Source organism: Oncorhynchus keta, chromosome 26 (genome assembly GCF_023373465.1).
Source record: "Oncorhynchus keta strain PuntledgeMale-10-30-2019 chromosome 26, Oket_V2, whole genome shotgun sequence".
Classification (NCBI taxonomy): domain Eukaryota; kingdom Metazoa; phylum Chordata; class Actinopteri; order Salmoniformes; family Salmonidae; genus Oncorhynchus; species Oncorhynchus keta.
Window position 1 is genome coordinate 25,200,566 of NC_068446.1, and position 19,491 is coordinate 25,220,056.

Genomic DNA, 19,491 nt, shown 5'->3' on the forward strand with positions numbered 1-19,491 from the left:
TTTTATCCAAGCCTTACCTTTTTTTTAAAGGTATACATGACCAACAGAAGCATATCTGTATTCCCAGTCATGTGAAATCCATAGATTAGGGCCTAATTTGTGTATTTCAATTGACTGCTTTTCTTATATGAATTGTAACTCAGTAAAATCGTATAAATTGTTGCATGTTGCGTTTATATTTATAAAATATAACTAAAGTCAACGGAAGTCCATTTAATAGAAATGTGATTCATTAACTTTTTCCCAATGCCATACTGTAGATATGTTTTGATTTATAGATTCAATCTCCTCAGAGAATGCAGTCTGCAATCCTCAAATTTTTCCACAAGTCAATCCAGGGAATACAAAAACAGATAGCAATATCACTGCCCTGGGAAATCCATCACTTCTCTGAGAAGAACTACCTCTTACCCTGGATCCCTAAACTGCAGGCCTAAAATACAATTCTTGGTATACATTTAAAGCTGTGGCTGCCCAGGCCCAGGTGAACATGTGAGGAATGTGTGTTTGCGAGGCAGGAGTGTTTGATGGTGTGTGAGCCCTGGGCTGTCGTGGTGATGGACCTGTTTGGAGCCTGTAAACAGTAGCTGTCCCCCCTCTGACCTCCAAACCAGGCTGCTGTGGACATTCCCTCTCCCTCTGCCTCTCATAACCGCCCACCCACCCACTGTCTCCCTCCCACTGGCTCCCGCCTGTCTTCTCCCACCCCAATCTCTCTCAACCTCTGTCTTCCTTCCCTTGTCTTCCTCTCACTCTCCCTGACCACCCCCCCCCTGGTCTCCTCCCCCTTTCTCTTTCCTCTCGTCTCCTTCTCTCGTGTATCTTATCCATACCTCCTCTCTCATTCCCTGTGTCTCTCTCCACCTCCCTCTCATTCTCCCTTCCTCTCTCTCCCCTCCACCCAATGCACCCAGCATCTCTCCAGGGCTTCCCCTCCCTCATCCCTAGGAGGCAGCAGCAGAACTGCAGTCATCTCAGAGACCCTTATTACTGGGGATTTATGACACCCACTTAACTGTTCGTTTTTGGACCCAGCTGTCTGCTGACTGTCACAGAGGCAAAAGGGACTTAAGCCAGAGCTAACCCTCTCTCCCCAAGATTAATCCTCAGTGGTGGAAAAAGTAAAAGTACCCCATTTCTCATACTTGAGTAAAAGTAAAGATACCTTAATAGAAAATGACTCATACTTGAGTAAAGTAAAGATACCTTAATAGAAAATGACTCAAAGTAAAAGTGAAAGTCACCCAGTAAAATACTACTTGAGTAAAAGTCGAAAAGTCTTTGGTTCTAAATATACTTAAGTATCAAAAGTAAATGGAATTGCTCAAATATACTTAAGTATCAAAACTAAAAGTAAAAGTATAAATCATTTCAAATTCTTTACATTAAAGCAAGCCAGACGGCACCATCTTCTTATTTTTTTTCTTCATATTTACAGACAGCCAGGGACACACTGCAACAGTCAGACATCATTTACAAACAAACAAACCATGTGTGTTTAGTGAGTCCGCCAGAGGCAGTAGGGATGACCAGGGAGGTTCTCTTGATAAGTGTGTGACTTGGACCATTCTCCTGTCCTGCTAAGCATTCCAAATGTAACACGTACTTTTGGGTGTCAGGGAAAATGTATGGCGTAAAAAGTACATCATTTTCTTTAGGTATGTCGTGAAGTAAAAGTAAAAGTTGTCCAAAATATAAATAGTAAAGTACAGATACCCCCCAAAAATGACTTAAGTAGTACATTAAAGTATCTTTACTTAATTACTTTACACCACTGCTGATCCTGTCCTGCTACAACTGTAAGTTATTTCCTCTGCGGTGATGTGACTCTATGGTGAAGGGTTAACGGACATAGGCTTGAATCAGATCTCATTAAAGGGTGAAAGTTCTATCTCATTCTTGATCCCAGTGAAAAGTGTGGCAGGTAGCCTAGCAGTTAAGAGCGTTGGGCCAGTTACGGGTTCTGGTTTGATCCCTGAGCTGACTAGCACAAAAATCTGTCGATGTGTCCTAATTGCTCCTGTAAGTCACTCTGGATAAGAGTATCTGCTAAATGAGTAAAACGTATGAAAAGGAGATCAAATCAGAATGAGCTTGTCAAGCGTCTCGTAAGGGACCATATCAATGGGATGTCCTAGCACTCTGACTCATGTCAAGTGAAGGAGCTACTTGCCAAGGCCTCCATATTGCTTCAACTTGTACTTAACCTTGACTCACACTGCTTGTTTTTGTAGTCTGAGGATGATATGTTGCCTGTGGTTACCGTTACCCCATCCCTTTGTTTCACTTCTGTTTTGGCAATATGTTATGAGATGATTAACCTACAGTATATGATGACTTACTAGCTTACAGTAGATATACTCAGCTTGTTCAAAACATGTTTTGAACAATTCCTATGATGAAGGATTAAATACAGTAAATATTGTTTGGAATCCGTATTAAAGTCCATGCCTAACAGAACAGCAGTAAGAGACCTAAGAGTTCCACCTGTCCCCACATTATAACACATACCATGCTATGTATGAGGATTTAAACTGGCTTCATAAAGCTTCCCAGTTGTCCTCTAAAAGCGTTTTATAATCAAATAAAAAAAAATAAAAAATAAAAAATGATGTAGCCCTTCGTACATCAGCTGATATCTCAAAGTGCTGTACAGCAACCCAGCCTAAAACCCCACACAGCAAGCAATGCAGGTGTAGAAGCACCGTGGCTAGGAAAAACTCCCTAGGAAGAAACATAGAGAGGAACCAGGCTATGAGGGGTGGCCAGTCCTCTTCTGGCTGTGCCGGGTGGAGATTATAACAGAACATGGCCAAGATGTTCAAATGTTCATAAATGACCAGCATGGTCAAATAATAATAATTACAGTAGTTGTCGAGGGTGCAGCAAGTCAGCACCTCAGGAGTAAATGTCAGTTGGCTTTTCATAGCTGATCATTAAGGGTATCTCTACCACTCCTGCTGTCTCTAGAGAGTTGAAAACAGCATGTCTAGGACAGGTAGCACGTCCGGTGAACAGGTCAGGATTCCATAGCCGCAGGCAGAACAGTTGAAACTGGAGCAGCAGCACGGCCAGGTGGACTGGGGACAGCAAGGAGTCCTCATGCCAGGTAGTCCTCATGCCAGGTAGTTCTGTTGGCTTTTCATGGTCCTAGGGCTCAGGTCCTCCGAGAGAGAGAAAGAAAGAGAGAATTAGAGAGAGTATACTTAAATTCACACAGGACACCGGATAAGACAGGAGAAGTACTCCAGATATAACAAACTGACCCTAGCCTCCCGACACATAAACTACTGCAGCATAAATAATGGAGGCTGAGACAGGAGGGGTCAGGAGACACTGTGGCCCCATCTGATGATACCCCCGGACAGGGCCAAACAGGAAGGATATAATCCCACCCACTTTGCCAAAGCACAGCCCCCACACCACTAGAGGGATATCTTCAACCACCAACTTACCATCCTGAGACAAGTCAGAGTGTAGCCCACAAAGATCTCCGCCACTGCACAACCCAAGGGGGGGCACCAACCCAGACAGGAAGATCACATCAGTGACTCAACCCACTCAAGTGACGCACCCCTCCTAGGGACGGCATGAAAGAGCACAAGTAAGCCAGTGACTCAGCCCCTGTAATAGGGTTAGAGGCAGAGCATCCCAGTGGAAAGAGGGGAACCAGCCAGGCAGAGACAGCAAGGGCGGTTCGTTGCTCCAGAGCCTTTCTGTTCACCTTCACACTCCTGGGCCAGACTACACTCAATCATAGGACCTACTGAACAGATGAGTCTTCAGTAAAGACTTAGAGGTTGAGACCGAGTCTGCGTCTCTCACATGGGTAGGCAGACCATTCCATAAAAATGGAGCTCTATAGGAGAAAGCCCTGCCTCCAGCTGTTTGCTTAGAAATTCTAGGGACAATTAGGAGGCCTGCGTCTTGTGACCGTAGCGTATGTGTAGGTATGTACGGCAGGACCAAATCAGAGAGATAGGTAGGAGCAAGCCCATGTAATGCTTTGTAGGTTAGCAGTAAAACCTTGAAATCAGCCCTTGCCTTAACAGGAAGCCAGTGTAAGGAGGCTACCACTGGAGTAATATGATCAAATCTTTTGGTTCGAGTCAGGATTCTAGCAGCCGTATTTAGCACTAACTGAAGTTTATTTAGTGCTTTATCCGGGTAGCCGGAAAGTAGAGCATTGCAGTAGTCTAACTTAGAAGTAACAAAAGCATGGATACATTTTTCTGCATCCATTTTTGGACAGAAATGTTCTGATTTTTGCAATGTTACGTAGATGGAAAAAAGCTGTCCTTGAAACAGTCTTGATATGTTCGTCAAAAGAGAGATCAGGGTCCAGAGTAACGCCAAGGTCCTTCACAGTTTTATTTGAGACGACTGTACAACCATTAAGATTAATTGTCAGATTCAACAGAAGATCTCTTTGTTTTTTGGGACCTAGAACAAGCATCTCTGTTTTGTCCGAGTTTAAAAGTAGAACGTTTGCAGCCATCCACTTCCTTATGTCTGAAACACAAAATTCTAGCGAGAGCAATTTTGGGGCTTCACCATGTTTCATTGAAATGTACAGCTGTGTGTCATCCGCATAGCAGTGAAAGTTAACATTATGTTTTCGAATGACATCCCCAAGAGGTAAAATATATAGTGAAAACAATAGTGGTCCTAAAACGGAACCTTGAGGAACACCGAAATTTACAGTTGATTTGTCAGAGGACAAACCATTCACAAGAGACAAACTGATATCTTTCCGACAGATAATATCTAAACCAGGCCAGAACTTGTCCGTGTAGACCAATTTGGGTTTCCAATCTCTCCAAAAGAATGTGGTGATCGATGGTATCAAAAGCAGCACTAAGGTCTAGGAGCACGAGGACAGATGCATATTTTCTGGGTCAAGGTTTGGCTTTTTCAAGTGAGGCTTTATTACTGCCACTTTTAGTGAGTTTGGTACACATCTGGTGGATAGAGAGCCATTTATTATGTTCAACATCGGAGGGCCAAGCATAGGAAGCATCTCTTTCAGTAGTTTAGTTGGAATAGGGTCCAGTATGCAGCTTGAATGTTTAGAGGCCATGAATATTTTCATCATTGTGTCAAGAGATATAGTACTTAAACACTTGAGTGTCTCTCTTGATCCTAGGTCCTGGCAGAGTTGTGCAGACTCAGGACAACTGAGCTTTGAAGGAATACGCAGATTTAAAGAGGAGTCCGTAATTTGCTTTCTAATAATCATGATCTTTTCCTCAAAGAAGTGAATGAATTTATTACTGGTGTAGTGAAAGCCATCCTCACTTGGTGAATGCTGCTTTTTAGTTAGCTTTGCGACAGTATTAAAAATAAATGTAGGATTGTTCTTATTTTCCTCAATTAAGTTGGAAAAATAGGATGATCGAGCAGCAGTGAGGCCTCTTCGATACAAGCTAGTTGGAAGACTTCCAGTTTCGTGTGGCGCCATTTCCATTCCAATTTTCTGAAAGATTGCTTCAGAGCTCTGGTATTTTCTGTATACCAGGGAGCTAGTTTCTTATGAGAAATGTTATTCGTTTTTAGGGGTGCAACTGCATCTAGGGTATTGCGCAAGGTTAAATTGAGTTCCTCAGTTAGGTGGTTAACTGATTTTTGTCCTCTGGCGTCCTTGGGTAGACAGAGGGAGTCTGGAAGGGCATCAAGGAATCTTTGTTGTCTGTGAATTTATAGCACGACTTTTGATGCTCCTTGGTTGGGGTCTGAGCAGAGTATTTGTTGCAATTGCAAACATAATAAAATGGTGGTCCGATAGTCCAGGATTATGAGGAAAAACATTAAGATCCACAACATTTATTCCATGGGACAAACCTAAGTCCAGAGTATGACTGTGACAGTGAGTAGGTCCAGAGACAGTCGACGATGGCTCCGAAAGACTTTTGGAGTGGGTCTGTGGACTTTTCCATGTGAATATTAAAGTCACAGAAAATTAGAATATTATCTGCTATGACTACAAGGTCCGATAGGAATTCAGGGAACTCAATGAGGAACGCTGTATATGGCCCAGGAGGCATTTACACAGTAGCTATAAAAAGTGATTGAGTAGGCTGCATAGATTTCATGACTAGAAGCTCAAAAGACGAAAACCTCTTTTCTTTTTTTTGTAAATTGAAATTTGCTATCGTAAATGTTAGCAACACCTCCGCCTTTGCGGGATGCACGGGGGATATGGTCACTAGTCTAGCCAGGAGGTGAGGCCTCATTTAACACAGTAAATTCATCAGGCTTAAGCCATGTTTCAGTCAGGCCAATCACATCAAGATTATGATCAGTGATTAGTTCATTGACTATAACTGCCTTTGAAGTAAGGGATCTAACATTAAGTAGCCCTATTTTGAAATGTGAGGTATCACAATCTCTTTCAATAATGGCAGGAATGGAGGAGGTCTTCATCCTAGTGAGATTGTTTAGTTTTGCCCATCCTAGGTCGAGGCTAACAGCCTGCTGCCTGGCCTGCACCCTATTTCATTGTGGAGCTAGAGGAGTTAGAGCCCTGTCTATGTTGGTAGATAAGATGAGAGCACCCCTCTAGCTAGGATGGAGTCCGTCACTCCTCAGCAGGCCAGGCTTGGTCCTGTTTGTGGGTGAGTCCCAGAAAGAGGGCCAATTATCTAAAAATTCTATCTTTTGAGAGGGGGCAGAAAACAGTTTTCAACCAGCGATTGAGTTGTGATAATAAGCAACACAAATAACCTTGGTAGGGTCACATGCTGTGGTTATGGATAGACAGTGTTCCCCATGTTAATCAGGCTGCAGGACAAGAACAGAGAGGCTATTAGTGAGGGTATCTTTATACCACCAGCCTGTAAACCTTCTATCCCACCGTTACAGAATAGAGAGACTACAGAGTGAACTCTTCAGATCTCAACATAAATGAGTGTAGCTGATTTTGTTATATGCTCGGATCAATAGTTGTTAGTTATTCCAACCATGTCTTGCTTCTACTAGTGAAGGCCCACAATGCCTCAGTAATGTGAAACAGAGATAATGGAGAGCAATAATGGAATCTCCATTACTGCTCCATTAGTGGTGGAATTAAGGGAGAAAAGAGAGGGAGGGGTACAAGTTCTAAAACATTTTTTAGAACGGACCTTCTATTTTAATGGTTGAATATGATACAATTCTAACACAAACGTGCTTTTTTTTAATGCCTTTCTATCAACCATTGGAGAGCATCAATCAGCCAGGAGATTGTGTGTCACGTCTCTCTGCTCCACTGCTGCTCAGACAGGTGATGGAGATGAGGGGAAACGCATGGCTGCATGGCTGCCTTCCTCTCTGCGTTCTGCCTTTCGGGCTCTGCAGCCTGATAACCCGCCCTGTAGTGAGAGTAATGGGGAGATATCCGCAGTTGCTCCTCAGCCCCTGGGGACGAGTTCTGCTACACCGCATTTTAACGCTGGTGAGCGGCAGAGTTACATTAACTGCCAGTCAGTCAGACCCGCCGGTGCTCCTCTCTCTGCAACATCGTCGTCTCAAGTAACCAGACAAGAAAACAACGACCCAGACCAAACCACAATCCCGCAGACAAAGACAACTATTCAAATATCTACATGAGGAATTGATTGAAATGCCTGCCAGTTCTAAAGGTACTTATGTGACTACATATGGCACGGTCGGATAATGCATAGGAGAGTCTTCAGGACAGACCAAGGGCTGTTTTTGCCTATTGATGTCAGGAAGTGGGCAAGAGGGTGTGGAACTACTAGGGGCCTCTTTGGGTAAGCAGTGTACACCTAAGAGCCATCAGGGGATAATGGACCCTTACCAGCATAGGGCACCCAGACAGACACACACCTGCCCAGCTGCCCTGGGAAGCTGGCTGTGCCTGGGCTCCGTCCCCCCGTCATAACAGAGGCAGGACAATGCAGAAGAATGCCTGGTGATCACAAAGATCCTGGCTGAGATTCCACCGGGATAGAGCACAGATGACAGGGACAAAGACTCTAATGCACTGTGGTGGAAAACTAACTCTCTGATGCCTTAAAACAATCTGGTCCAGATCACTGCTCCATTGCGCCAGGGACGATAAAGGCAAAGCAAACAGCCTAGCTGAGAATTTGAACTTTGCACGGTGTCGTTATGAATGATGTTATTATCATGTGACTAAAGCGAACTTGGTCACTTCACTTGCATCAATAATATACGTTATCAATGATTTGTAATTATTTGTAAGCTAACCCTGATCTCATTAAGTACATGAACGCAGAATAATTTCCTCTGTTTGGATATTTCAGTATTGTTAACACAAGCTGAAAGGCATGTTCCAAACAGCAGAAAATATCTTCTAACCAAACCTATCATTTAACTTGTCTGTTTTGTCTTGCTGGGGAACAATACACGCTGGAACGCTGAGAGAAACAGGGTGGTGTTTGTGAAGACACCACCCAGAATGTATGGTTTTGAAACCAAAGCAAGCCCCCCACCGTTGGCAGCAGAGTGGCAGCCCAGTAATGACAGGCAGTGTGGGGTGCCGGCCTGACTAGATTAGGGGGAGGAGAGGACACGCTCAGTTTGGAGGGAGGGGAAAGGTGTCCTTGGTGTCTGCCTGGCTAAAAACAGTCCTGTCTAGCCCCCGAAGAAGGCTGTTGTGGTTGAAATGTTGTCTGCTTTGTGGTAGAGTTTGGTATACTTCGCGGGCTTTTAATTTGCAAGCTTTCTTTCCTTCATATTTCCTAACCCTTCACCCATCCATCTCTGCAGGACCTGTTGCATCTGAATGAGCTGGATCTGCTGGAGCTGGGCGTCCGTAACCACCTCCACCGCATCCACCTCCTCACAAGCATCCAGATACTGCAGGAGAGCGAGAGGAGGAGAGGTCAGTGGCTCAACATCTCACTGGTAGTTATCTTCCTATACCAAACCTGTTCATGAAAAATATACTTTGTTGGTCTGTTCACATTATGAGTCACTGTTGTTGTGACTCAAATCCTGAAAAGTAATTCCCACTGAAATATTCCCAGTTATTCCTTTTGAAAGCCACAAGATTACAGCATACATTTTGAGCTGTAGTTTGCTAAATGCAATATGCCGTGTGCATATGCCACATACTGTAACTCACTGCACTTACACTCGTTTGGATGTGAAAGTAGGGAAAGTGGCAGTACTTTAACAAGACAAGTGTCTTTCTCTTCCAACACTCACACGGCTGACCTAACAGGAGCAGGCCTTATCATGGCTGTTTTCACAGACTGGCTCAGGCCCTGTTTGTCTGGTTCCCAGCCCTCCCTCCCGCTGTCTCCCCCTGTCCGGTCCTCTGTTTGTGTTGGGAAGCGCAGGCCCCATAATGTGTTTGGAAGTATAGAGAGAATAGAGAGGATAGGCCTAGTGAGGAACAAGACCCCCGGCACTCTCCCACCAGCCACTGCCACCCCACGGCCCCACCTTTCTGGTCCAGGGGTCAGAGGAGAGGCCCCTCCAGAGAAACAGTGATGTGCTGAATAGTAGCTGACACTTTCCTTATAGTCACCAGGGAAAACAATGTGCCCTAGTTAAAGGCAAGAGACTTTTTCCTGGCCATCTGAGTGAATAAAGTCACCAGTGACATGATTATCCTCATCAAGTCACTGATGAGTCAACAGTTGATGTTTTTTTTCTTTTTTTCTCCTATTCTTATCCCTTGACGCCACCTATAAAGACAAGAGAATCTAATGAGGTGTTCAGCTATAAGTCATGAAAGCACCAGGAGGCTGATGGCAACACGCAGGGATTACTGAGATAAGACAGACAGGCATCATGCTCCTGGGAACAGAGGAGGAAATCAAAACAGTCTCATTTACTGTAAACACAGGTATTGTGTCACTCAAAGGCATGCTTCCGCACATATCACAGCATTATACTCCTACAACCACAGTGGAACACACAAACACCTCAGGTGGCCGGTAGCACCATAATTGGAAGGACGGGCTCATAGTAATGGCTGGAACAGAATAAATGGAATGGTATCAAACACATCAAACACATGGTTTCCATATTCACTCCATTCCAGCTATTATTATTATGAGCCATCCTTCCCTCAGCAGTGTCCTGTGACACACACACGCACACACACACACACACACACACACACACACACACACACACACACACACACACACACACACACACACACACACACACACACACACACACACACACACACACACACACACACACACACACACACACACACACACGTACACACACACACACACACAGGGTCTATCCAGGCAGCTGTAAGAGTTGGAGCAGTGGTGACTGCCCTGAGGCAGGTGCCCTGCTGTGTATAATTAACTCTAGAGAAGTGGGGATGACTCATGCATTATACGCCAACTCCCTACTGTTGCTATGGCTACTGCCAAGAGAATGACATTTGGTTTAGAACATTCTAGTAAGGCCGTTTTGTCAATATTCCATTCCTAATAAAAGACACTTCTTGTTTTTATGTGTCTGCAATAAGTGGCTTTGGGCTGCTGGTAAATCCTGTTGTAGCACCTGAGAGGGTTTGTGGTAAAAGGGTCATCCATTCTCCTGTTGCACCATCCATCCACACCACAAGTTTAAATGCATCTCTCACTAACGATCAGAAAAGCAAACTTGCAGGGAGTGTTAGTCCATGGTGTGTGGATTCAGGGATAGTGCTAAACAGACTGAGTGTGGCTGACGTGACTCACAGCGAGGGGGAGCTGTGACACACTGGTCTGGACAGGAGACTGTTGCTTGAACAGCTTGAATGTTTTCTTTGAAAAAACAAATGTGTTAGTACCTAACGCTGTTTGGATTTGAAAATCCAACAGTTGTATTGGAAGGGGCGGTGCTCATAGGCTGTGTGTGGCTGTCCATGTGGGTGTTTCAGTGAGAAAGACACAAGGAGAACCAATCAGAAAAAAAGCACATCCCCTTCATTATCAACCATCGTGCCCGACAACATCAAAATAGCCTTTCCAGACTCTTGAGGTCAGGAGGACTTTGTTAGGTGTTAGCCAGACTAAAATAGATTAGCCTTCTGTTATTCTGACTGTTATCTTTTCTCTTTGAGGAGTCTGAGCCCTATGAGACAAATATGACACATTCGACATTGTGATTCAGTAAAATGTAAAGCAGATGGATTAGTTGCCTCAAAACGATTAGAATGGAATTGTCACTATTGAAACGTTGCATTTCTACTGAACATATTTCCCATGCAGTACTGTGTGTTCCACAGAAGTAGATGAAATGTTTCAGTCATGCTGGGTGTTTTCTTCATATGATAAATTTAAAGACAAGCTCCGGAACTTTGGCGGTTTGCTGGTTGTGACAATGTGTAGTTCATAAATGCTTAATCTATGAGCAGGATTACTGTTTTACCCCAATTAGCCACGCAATTCCTCATTTGAAAGTGACTGTTTTTCTGGAAGCTGTGCTGCGCCATTTCTCCCAAATTTTCCCCCACATGGGCCAGCCCCTTAACAATTTGAGTTCAACCAATGAGCTTCAGCCCCTCGCCATATGAGTGACAGCAAGCAAGATGCACTTGATAAACCCACAGCAGTGCGAAAGACAGAGCAATGACATGGTGCACATATGTGACGTTGTACACCATTTTCAGGGACCACTTTTGACTCATATGAGTGCAACTTTCAGAACTTCTGGTTAAATAGAATATGATCAAATGATCATCATTTTAAACATTCAAGCACATTGTCATTTCATGCTTTATGACTTTTGTGAAATGCCCTCTCATAACCCACTGTTTCCAAGCCAAATATATGTTATTAGTATCAGGCTAAGATTCAAATGCCTTGTATTTAGAGTCATAAAACAAATCCTCTTTTCGATTAGAGAGACTTTTAAAATAGGTTTTCATAATATTTGTTATAATTAATTTATTCCTTTAGTATTCTACAGACTTCTAAACATACATAACATTGCTTTTCTTGGGAAAAAAACATTATAATGCATCCCGTTTCTTGTTCCTAATGCTCCTATAAGATTCCTTACTGAGCATTTAAGTCACCACACAGCATCGACATAGATGACAGGCCAGAGTATCGGTAGTATAAGCCTACCATTAAATGGAGAGTTGGCATGCTGCCTTCCCTTCTATTAGGGTAGATTGTCTATGTACAGTATTTGTTAAAGTTAATGGCATCCTTTGGAAAATGCAAACTCATCTTGTGACCCAGATAAGAGCATTTGAAAGACATAGCACTTTCATCTCTGAGAATTAGAAACACTGCAAAAAAAAAGTTAGCTGCAATAAATAAAGGTATAAGATCAATGTTATACTAGACTTTGCCCAGTGAGTCCCACTCTATGATAATTTAATCTCATCATGACATACAGCAATCCTCTCTGCATTGCCCCTCAGGTCCTGAAGATGACATGTGATGTCACAGACATGGCCATGATTGATGGGATGGTTATGGAAACTATTGTGAGATCCAGATTATGACAGCATGGGGATGAAATGCTTGTGGGTTGGATAGAAAGAGATTGACGTGTCCGATGTGAAACTTTTGAAACTTCATGGGATCAATGTGTTGTGATTGAGGAGGGCGTTCTCAGAGTGGTCCCAGTTCCCGTGTCTCCTCTGTCACATGGGGCGGGACAGTGGAAGGTTTGACGGTTAGTGGTGAGAGAGTCCAGTCTGTCCAGACCAGACTAGCTATGATCGTCACCAACATAAACACAGTCCTCCATTGTCAACAGCTGGGCATGCTGCATAAAGAGAGAGCGAGAGAGAGCTAGCTCCGTTTGAAATAACACATCCTAATTATCTCTTTCTTAATGCTGATTGTAAAACAGTCACAAGCCACTCCAACTAGAAATTACTGGTCAGGTATATTATCAACCAGGCTTGTGTGACAAATGTCACCATGCAATGTGAGCGCAAACCAAGTTGAAGCAGCGTGTCTAATCCAAGGCCATCCACCAGCCTGCTGCATTAGCCACCATGCTACCCAGCATTGTCACTGACACAGGGCCATCCATTATCTTTACAACACTCACTGCTGACTGACAGCCATAGGTTTTGTTGTGCTGTTGGGTATCAAGCGCATTCCTCTTCACACTGTGTGTGGACTTCCCCTTGGTGACAGGCTAAAAGACACTCTTACTGACAGTTGTTCTTGTGCTGCTGTCTGTGTCCAATAATGTTTGTACCCTGTTTTATGCTGCTACCATGTTTTGTATCAACCATGTTGTTGTCATGTTTTGTTGCTACCATGCTATGTTGTTGTCTCAGGCCTGTCTTTATGTAGCATTGTGTCTCTTGTCGTGATGTGTGTTTTGTCGTATATTTGTATTCGATTTATTTAGATTTTTAATCCCCGCCCCCTTCTCCGCAGGAGGCCTTTTGCCTTTTGGTAGGCCGTCACTGTAATAAAGAATTTGTTTCTTAACTGACTTGCCTAGTTAAATAAAGGTTCAATAATATTTAAAAAATGAAAACAGGCCGTCAGTAGTGTGAGAAGATAGATGGACAGAAATTCAGCAGCATGCCGATGAGCTGTTATTTGTCCCTGACGGAAAACACGAGTTACCACGGTGAGAGAATTCCACCATGGAGACCGTGGACCAAACATTGGTCATAATACCGAGTTGGTGTTGTAGTTGAGTCATATTCAGCTTAACCTGGTCCCACTAACGTTGTTCTGTTATCAGAAGAGTGTTCACCAACAGAGTTAGGATGATCTGTTTGATCACAGGTTAAATATCCACTCTTCCAAAGAAATGGATTCCATGCCAACTGAAGTACAACACATCCTTGAATTTATACGCTGTTAAAAGTTATGGAATGAGGCGTTCTTTAAAACAAGGATAGTTTACATGTGCTGATAAACTGTTCTTCTTCTCAGCCTTGGGTACAGAGAGGAACATCTTCAGGTTTACATACTGTTCTCTACTCAGATCAAAACTACAGCATAGGGAAAAGACTGTTAGAGAAACAGTCTTAGTCGACATCCAGTACATCCCTGTACAAAAACATTTCCCTTTACAGAACAAAATCACTGTATTTTTCCCAGAGGGAACTTGGTTATGATTGACAGCTCATGGACATGGGATGGCTGGCTCCTGAGTCATGGTAGCTGTCAATGTGCATCAACAGGCAGTGCTGTGAGTAACCACCAGCAGATTACAGATCAGGGTCTTGACTCAGAGCATATAATGGGCGGAGGAGTGATCAGAGGAGTGATTTCCTGGAAATGCTCTCCTTTGTTTACAACCATGTGAGAAATGGGATGGATCATGACTTTTGGATCTTTTCAGAGGGGAAAAAAGCATAGCACCTGGCATCCAAACGTTCCCTTGGTGAGTGCATATGCACTGGAGAGAGTTTGTGTGTGTGTGTGTGTGTGTGTGTGTGTGTGTGTGTGTGTGTGTGTGTGTGTGTGTGTGTGTGTGTGTGTGTGTGTGTGTGTGTGTGTGTGTGTGTGTGTGTGTGTGTGTGTGTGTGTGTGTGTGTGTGTGTGTGTGTGTGTGTGTGTGTGTGTGTGTGTCCCTTGCGTGCATGCATGTGTGTATGTAGTTGAAATGAGGACACCCAGGTCAAAAGATGGCACCAGGTCTGTACGGTGTCACTCAATAACAAGCTGTGCCAAGCCAGACTTCACCAATACATAAAGGAGAACACACAGACACTGTATACATCAACAGTTCTGTAATTGGTTCATGTCAAAGAACATGACTTTGACTGATTGAAGTTACATCACATAGTATGCCATTCTGTTTACGTAACATTTCTACACTAAACACGTTTCATATTTGTAATGTGTGAAACATGTTTAGATACCTGACATCTTAATAAATGAGGGGTGTTATGGGGTATACTCATCTAGAGTATAGTCCTGGCAGGTGCAGTGAAACTGGAGATTGTCTGTTTACAGATATCTTTCCAGTGTATGCCTGGTGTGTGTCTCTGTGTGTGTGTGTCCTCCTGACCAATGCCTGACTTTGACTGAAACAGTTGACGTTACTCATGTGGGATGCCATTACTGTTTATATTTAGGTGCAGGAGCTCCATAATACTTTTTAGCTAATATTCTATAAGAGGAAATGCAGTAGAACATTTGAGATGCCGGTACTCAGCTCTGGTGAGCTCCTGCCCAAATCAAACACTGCTCCTGACAAAAGACCCAGCTGGGTCTCATGTGCTGAAGGCTTCTGTGGAGACACACACATTCATATATATATACACACACACACACAGAGCCCTGACCCTGAGTCACCGTGGCAGATTTACCATAACGTTACACAAAACAAACATCACCTGACTTAAGATGACGGCGAAGAGGATGGCTGATGTTTTACATGCCCGTAACCAATTGTGCTATTTTGTTCAGTTTTTTACAACTTCTTTTGTACATAATGTTGCTGCTACTGTCTCTTATGAACAAAAATAACTTCTGGACATAAGAACTGGGATTACTCACCACGAACTGGAAGAAGCTTTTTCCTTTAACGAGTCCGACGAGAAAGATATACTTCTCTCCTGGGAAAAGGCCCAGATCCCTGTCATTTGCATGAATAAAATATGGAGGAAAGAGGATGCCGATCGAGCTGCCTTTTGAGAATCCGAAAGCAAGTGAGTGAACTCCCACTGCCATCAATTCTACTTGCTAACATGCTATCATTGGAAAATAAATTTGATGACCTACGATTACCCTACTTACCAATATCTTATGTTTCACCGAGTCGTGGCTGAACGACGACACGGATAATATAGAGCAGGAGTGTAACGATGTACGTACGCTCAGAGTCGGGAAGCAAGTTCAGGGAGTGAGTACATTAATAAATAAACATGAACAAATCAAGAAACAGGAACAGCGCACTGACATGAAACAGATACAGAAACAATAACACCTGGGGAAGAAACCAAAGGGAGTAACATAAATAGGGCAGGTAATCAAGGAGGTGATGTGTCAATAAGCGCTGGTGCCCATGATTTTGGTGACAGGTTGTTGAAGGAATTCTAAATTCCTTTAAATCCCAATCAAATTAAACACTCTGTCAATGCATTCGAAGGGTTTGTAAGACCCTATATTTTATAAGAATGGACAGAGCCCCGGTCTTAAAAGTCAGGTAACAGCCTTTAATTCAAGAGTACTCAGTTCATACACATTTTGCCGGAGGTTATAAACTGAAAATGACGTCAGCGTTTTCTAAATGTTCCGTCTCTTCTTGACACTGTTAGAAAGGCTCTATAGATCTCAAGCCTTCCCTCCTTGCCTAGAGCCAAGGTCAGTCAGTGTAGATTAGCATTTTAGACAGTCTGGAGATAGTCCGTCCCTGCCATCTGGAGATAGTACATTCATTTGTACAAAGGAACAGACCGTCATTGTACTAAACTCCTGACTACATTATATTCAATACTGAGAGCAACAGAGAAACTTCATACATGTACAGTAACATAAGTCTTTTAATTCATCCTGATTGAAATGTATACATAATTAGTCATTATAGATAAAAATTCCCTTAACACAGGTGTGCGTCATAATCAGCTGTCTGGTGACCTAGAGGCCAGAGAGGGAGGTGACGTGACTGTACCCCCTCCCTGACGCGCGGCTTCAGCCGCAGGACGCCGACAACAGGGACGATCCCAGGGATCAGGAGCAGACCGGCCACCTCTGCCAGAGTGCGAGAACCTGTAGAGCCGGCTGGGGCGCGGGAGCCCAGCGACTTAGAGCGCCGAAGAAGGAAACAGAACAGCACCCCCTCTCCGAAACGTGGCTCCGACCGCAGGACGCCGACCAGAGGGACGTTCCCGGGGATCAGGAGCAGACCAGTTGACTCCGTAAAGGCACAGGAACCTTACAAGCAGCCTGAAGCACCGGAGCCTGGCGAGCCAGCTGTGGCATGGGAGCCTGCCGAGCCTACCGAGTCTTGAAAACCTTACGAGTTAGCTAAGGCATGGAAGCCTGAAGAGCTAGCTGAGGCATCCTCGGTAGACTCGGCAACAGACGCTTGACCCGGCAAACGAGTCTTGATACCCTGTTGTATCAACTGAGGTATGAATGCCTGAAAAGCCGGCAGAACCCAGACCCAACTACACCTCCAACACAAAAACAAGAAACACGCCTTGATGCTTCTCTTTGGTGAGGCATTATTCTGTAACGATGTACGCTGAGAGTCGGGAAGTTCAGGGAGTGAATACATTTAATAAATAAACGAACATGAACAAGAAACACGAACAGCGCACCGACATGAAACAGATACAGAAACAATAATACCTGGGGAAGGAACCAAAGGGAGTAACATAAATAGGACAGGTAATCAAGGAGCTGATGGAGTCCAGGTGAGTGTCAATAAGCGCTGGTGCGTGTGACGATGGTGACAGGTGTGCGTAATAATCAGCATTCTGGTGACCTAGAGGGCAGAGAGGTAGTATACATGACATGGGGGGATTATCAATGCACAGCCAGTACAGAGAAGCCCATTGTCTGGTAAGACGAGGGGTGGGGTGTGTGTCTTTTTGTCAATAACAGCTGGTGTGCAATGTCTAATATTAATTACAATTCCTCAAACATACAAGTATTTTACACCATTTTAAAGATAAACTTCTTGTAAATCCAGCCACAGTGTCCGATTTCAAATAGGCTTTACGATGAAAGCACACCAAAAGATTATGTTAGGTCAGCACCTTGTCACAGAAAACCATACAGCCATTTTCCGCACAAAAATCAGAAATAGCGATTAAATTCATCACTAACCTTTGACGATCTTCATCAGATGGCACTCACAGGACTTCATGTAACACAATAAATGTGTTTTGTTCGATAAAGTTGATCTTTATGTCTTTATGTCCAAAAACCTCATTTGAAATTGGTGTGTTATGATCAGAAATGCATTGTCTCAAACAAACATCCGGTGAAAGTGCAGAGAGCCATATCAAATTACAGAAATACTCATCATAAACATTGATAAAAGATACACATATTATACATGGAAATATAGATAAACTTCTCCTTAATGCAACCGCTGTGTCAGCTTTCAAAACGGCTTTATGGCGAAAGCACACCTTGCGATTATGTTAGGTCAGCGCTAGTCACAGAAAAACATCCAGCCATTTTGCAAAGAAGGAGAGGTGTCAGAAATGTCAAAAATAGCGTTATAAATATTTTTATTGATCTTGATCGGAATGCACTCCCAGGAATCCCAGTTCCACAATAAATGTTTGTTTTGTTCGATAAAGTCCACCATTTATGTCCAAATACCTCCTTTTTGTTTGCGCGTTTAGCCAGTAATCCAAATGCATAATGCGCGATCACTTGTTCAGACAAAATGTCAAAACATTTCTATTACAGTTCTTAGAAACATGTCAAACGATGTATAGAATCAATCTTTAGGATGTTTTTAACATAAATCTTCAATAATGTTCCAACTGGAGAATTCCTTTGTCTTTAGAAATGCAATGGAATGCAGCTACCTCTCACGGGAATGTGCGTGATAAGGTCATGGCACTCTGCCAGACACCTGGTTGAAACAGCTCTCTTTATCTCCCCCTTCACAGTAGAAGCCTCAAACAAGGTTCTAAAGACTTTTGACATCTAGTGGAAGCCTTAGGAAGAGCAATATGACTCCATAGACACTGTATATTCGATAGGCAATGACTTGAAAAACTACAAACCTCAGATTTCCCACTTCCTGTTTGGATTTTTTCTCAGGTTTTTGCCTGCCATATGAGTTCTGTTATACTCACAGACATCATTCAAACAGTTTTAGAAATGTATGAGTGTTTTTGCCAGCCATATGAGTTCTGTTATACTCACAGACATCATTCAAACAGTTTTAGAAACGTATGAGTGTTTTCTATCCAAATCTACTAATTACATGCATATTCTAGCTTTTGGGCCTGAGTAGCAGGCAGTTTACTCTGGGCACCTTGTTATCCAAGCTACTCAATACTGCTCCTCAGTCCCAAAGAAGTTAAGAGCCTGCAGTAAGCATTTCACGGTAAGGTCTACACTTGTTGTATTCGGTGCATGTGACAAAGTTTGATTTGATTTGACCTGTGCTCTCAATCATGGGGCCACGGTACTGGTATCCTCTGCAAGGGTGAGCCAGGAAGGAACACACACAAAAACACACACACTGGGGTGTGTGTTATATTTAGAAGACAATGTGGAATATTTAGAGGACAAAGACAGGGGAAAGTGTATTCAGTACCACAGTCAAGACAAACACGACTTCCTCTGTTACAAGACACGATACTAGCTACCTTAAAATTGTATACAAATTATTTTAATGTTTTCAGAGATGTGACCAGATTGCACATCATAGGCCCACTGTTGCACTGTCTGTATAATGACAAGTGACAGTAACGTCTTGTTCAAAGAACATTAAAATATATTTATCACTACTTAGACCTTTTTGTTTCTAGCTGCCATGACATAATGTGGAGTAAAACTGGGCAGTAACAAAGGCTGTTGTTGGGAGGGTTAGGCTGCTCTGTCCTCTATCCTGGGCTTTGCTGAAAGAGGAGAGTAGGGAAAGAGGGGGGAA

At 43.3% G+C, this 19,491-nt stretch overlaps 1 protein-coding gene across 2 annotated transcripts in view; it reads left to right on the forward strand.

Annotated features, from left to right (window-relative positions):
* The window catches only part of LOC118359145 (breast cancer anti-estrogen resistance protein 3-like), a 100,212-nt gene that overhangs the window by 19,703 nt on the left and 61,018 nt on the right, over positions 1–19,491 (forward strand). For both annotated transcript variants that reach the window (XM_035737435.2, XM_035737434.2), the window contains exon 3: positions 8,734–8,848. In XM_035737435.2, the coding sequence (XP_035593328.1) occupies positions 8,734–8,848 (115 nt within the window). The remainder of the gene's footprint in view (positions 1–8,733; positions 8,849–19,491) is intronic.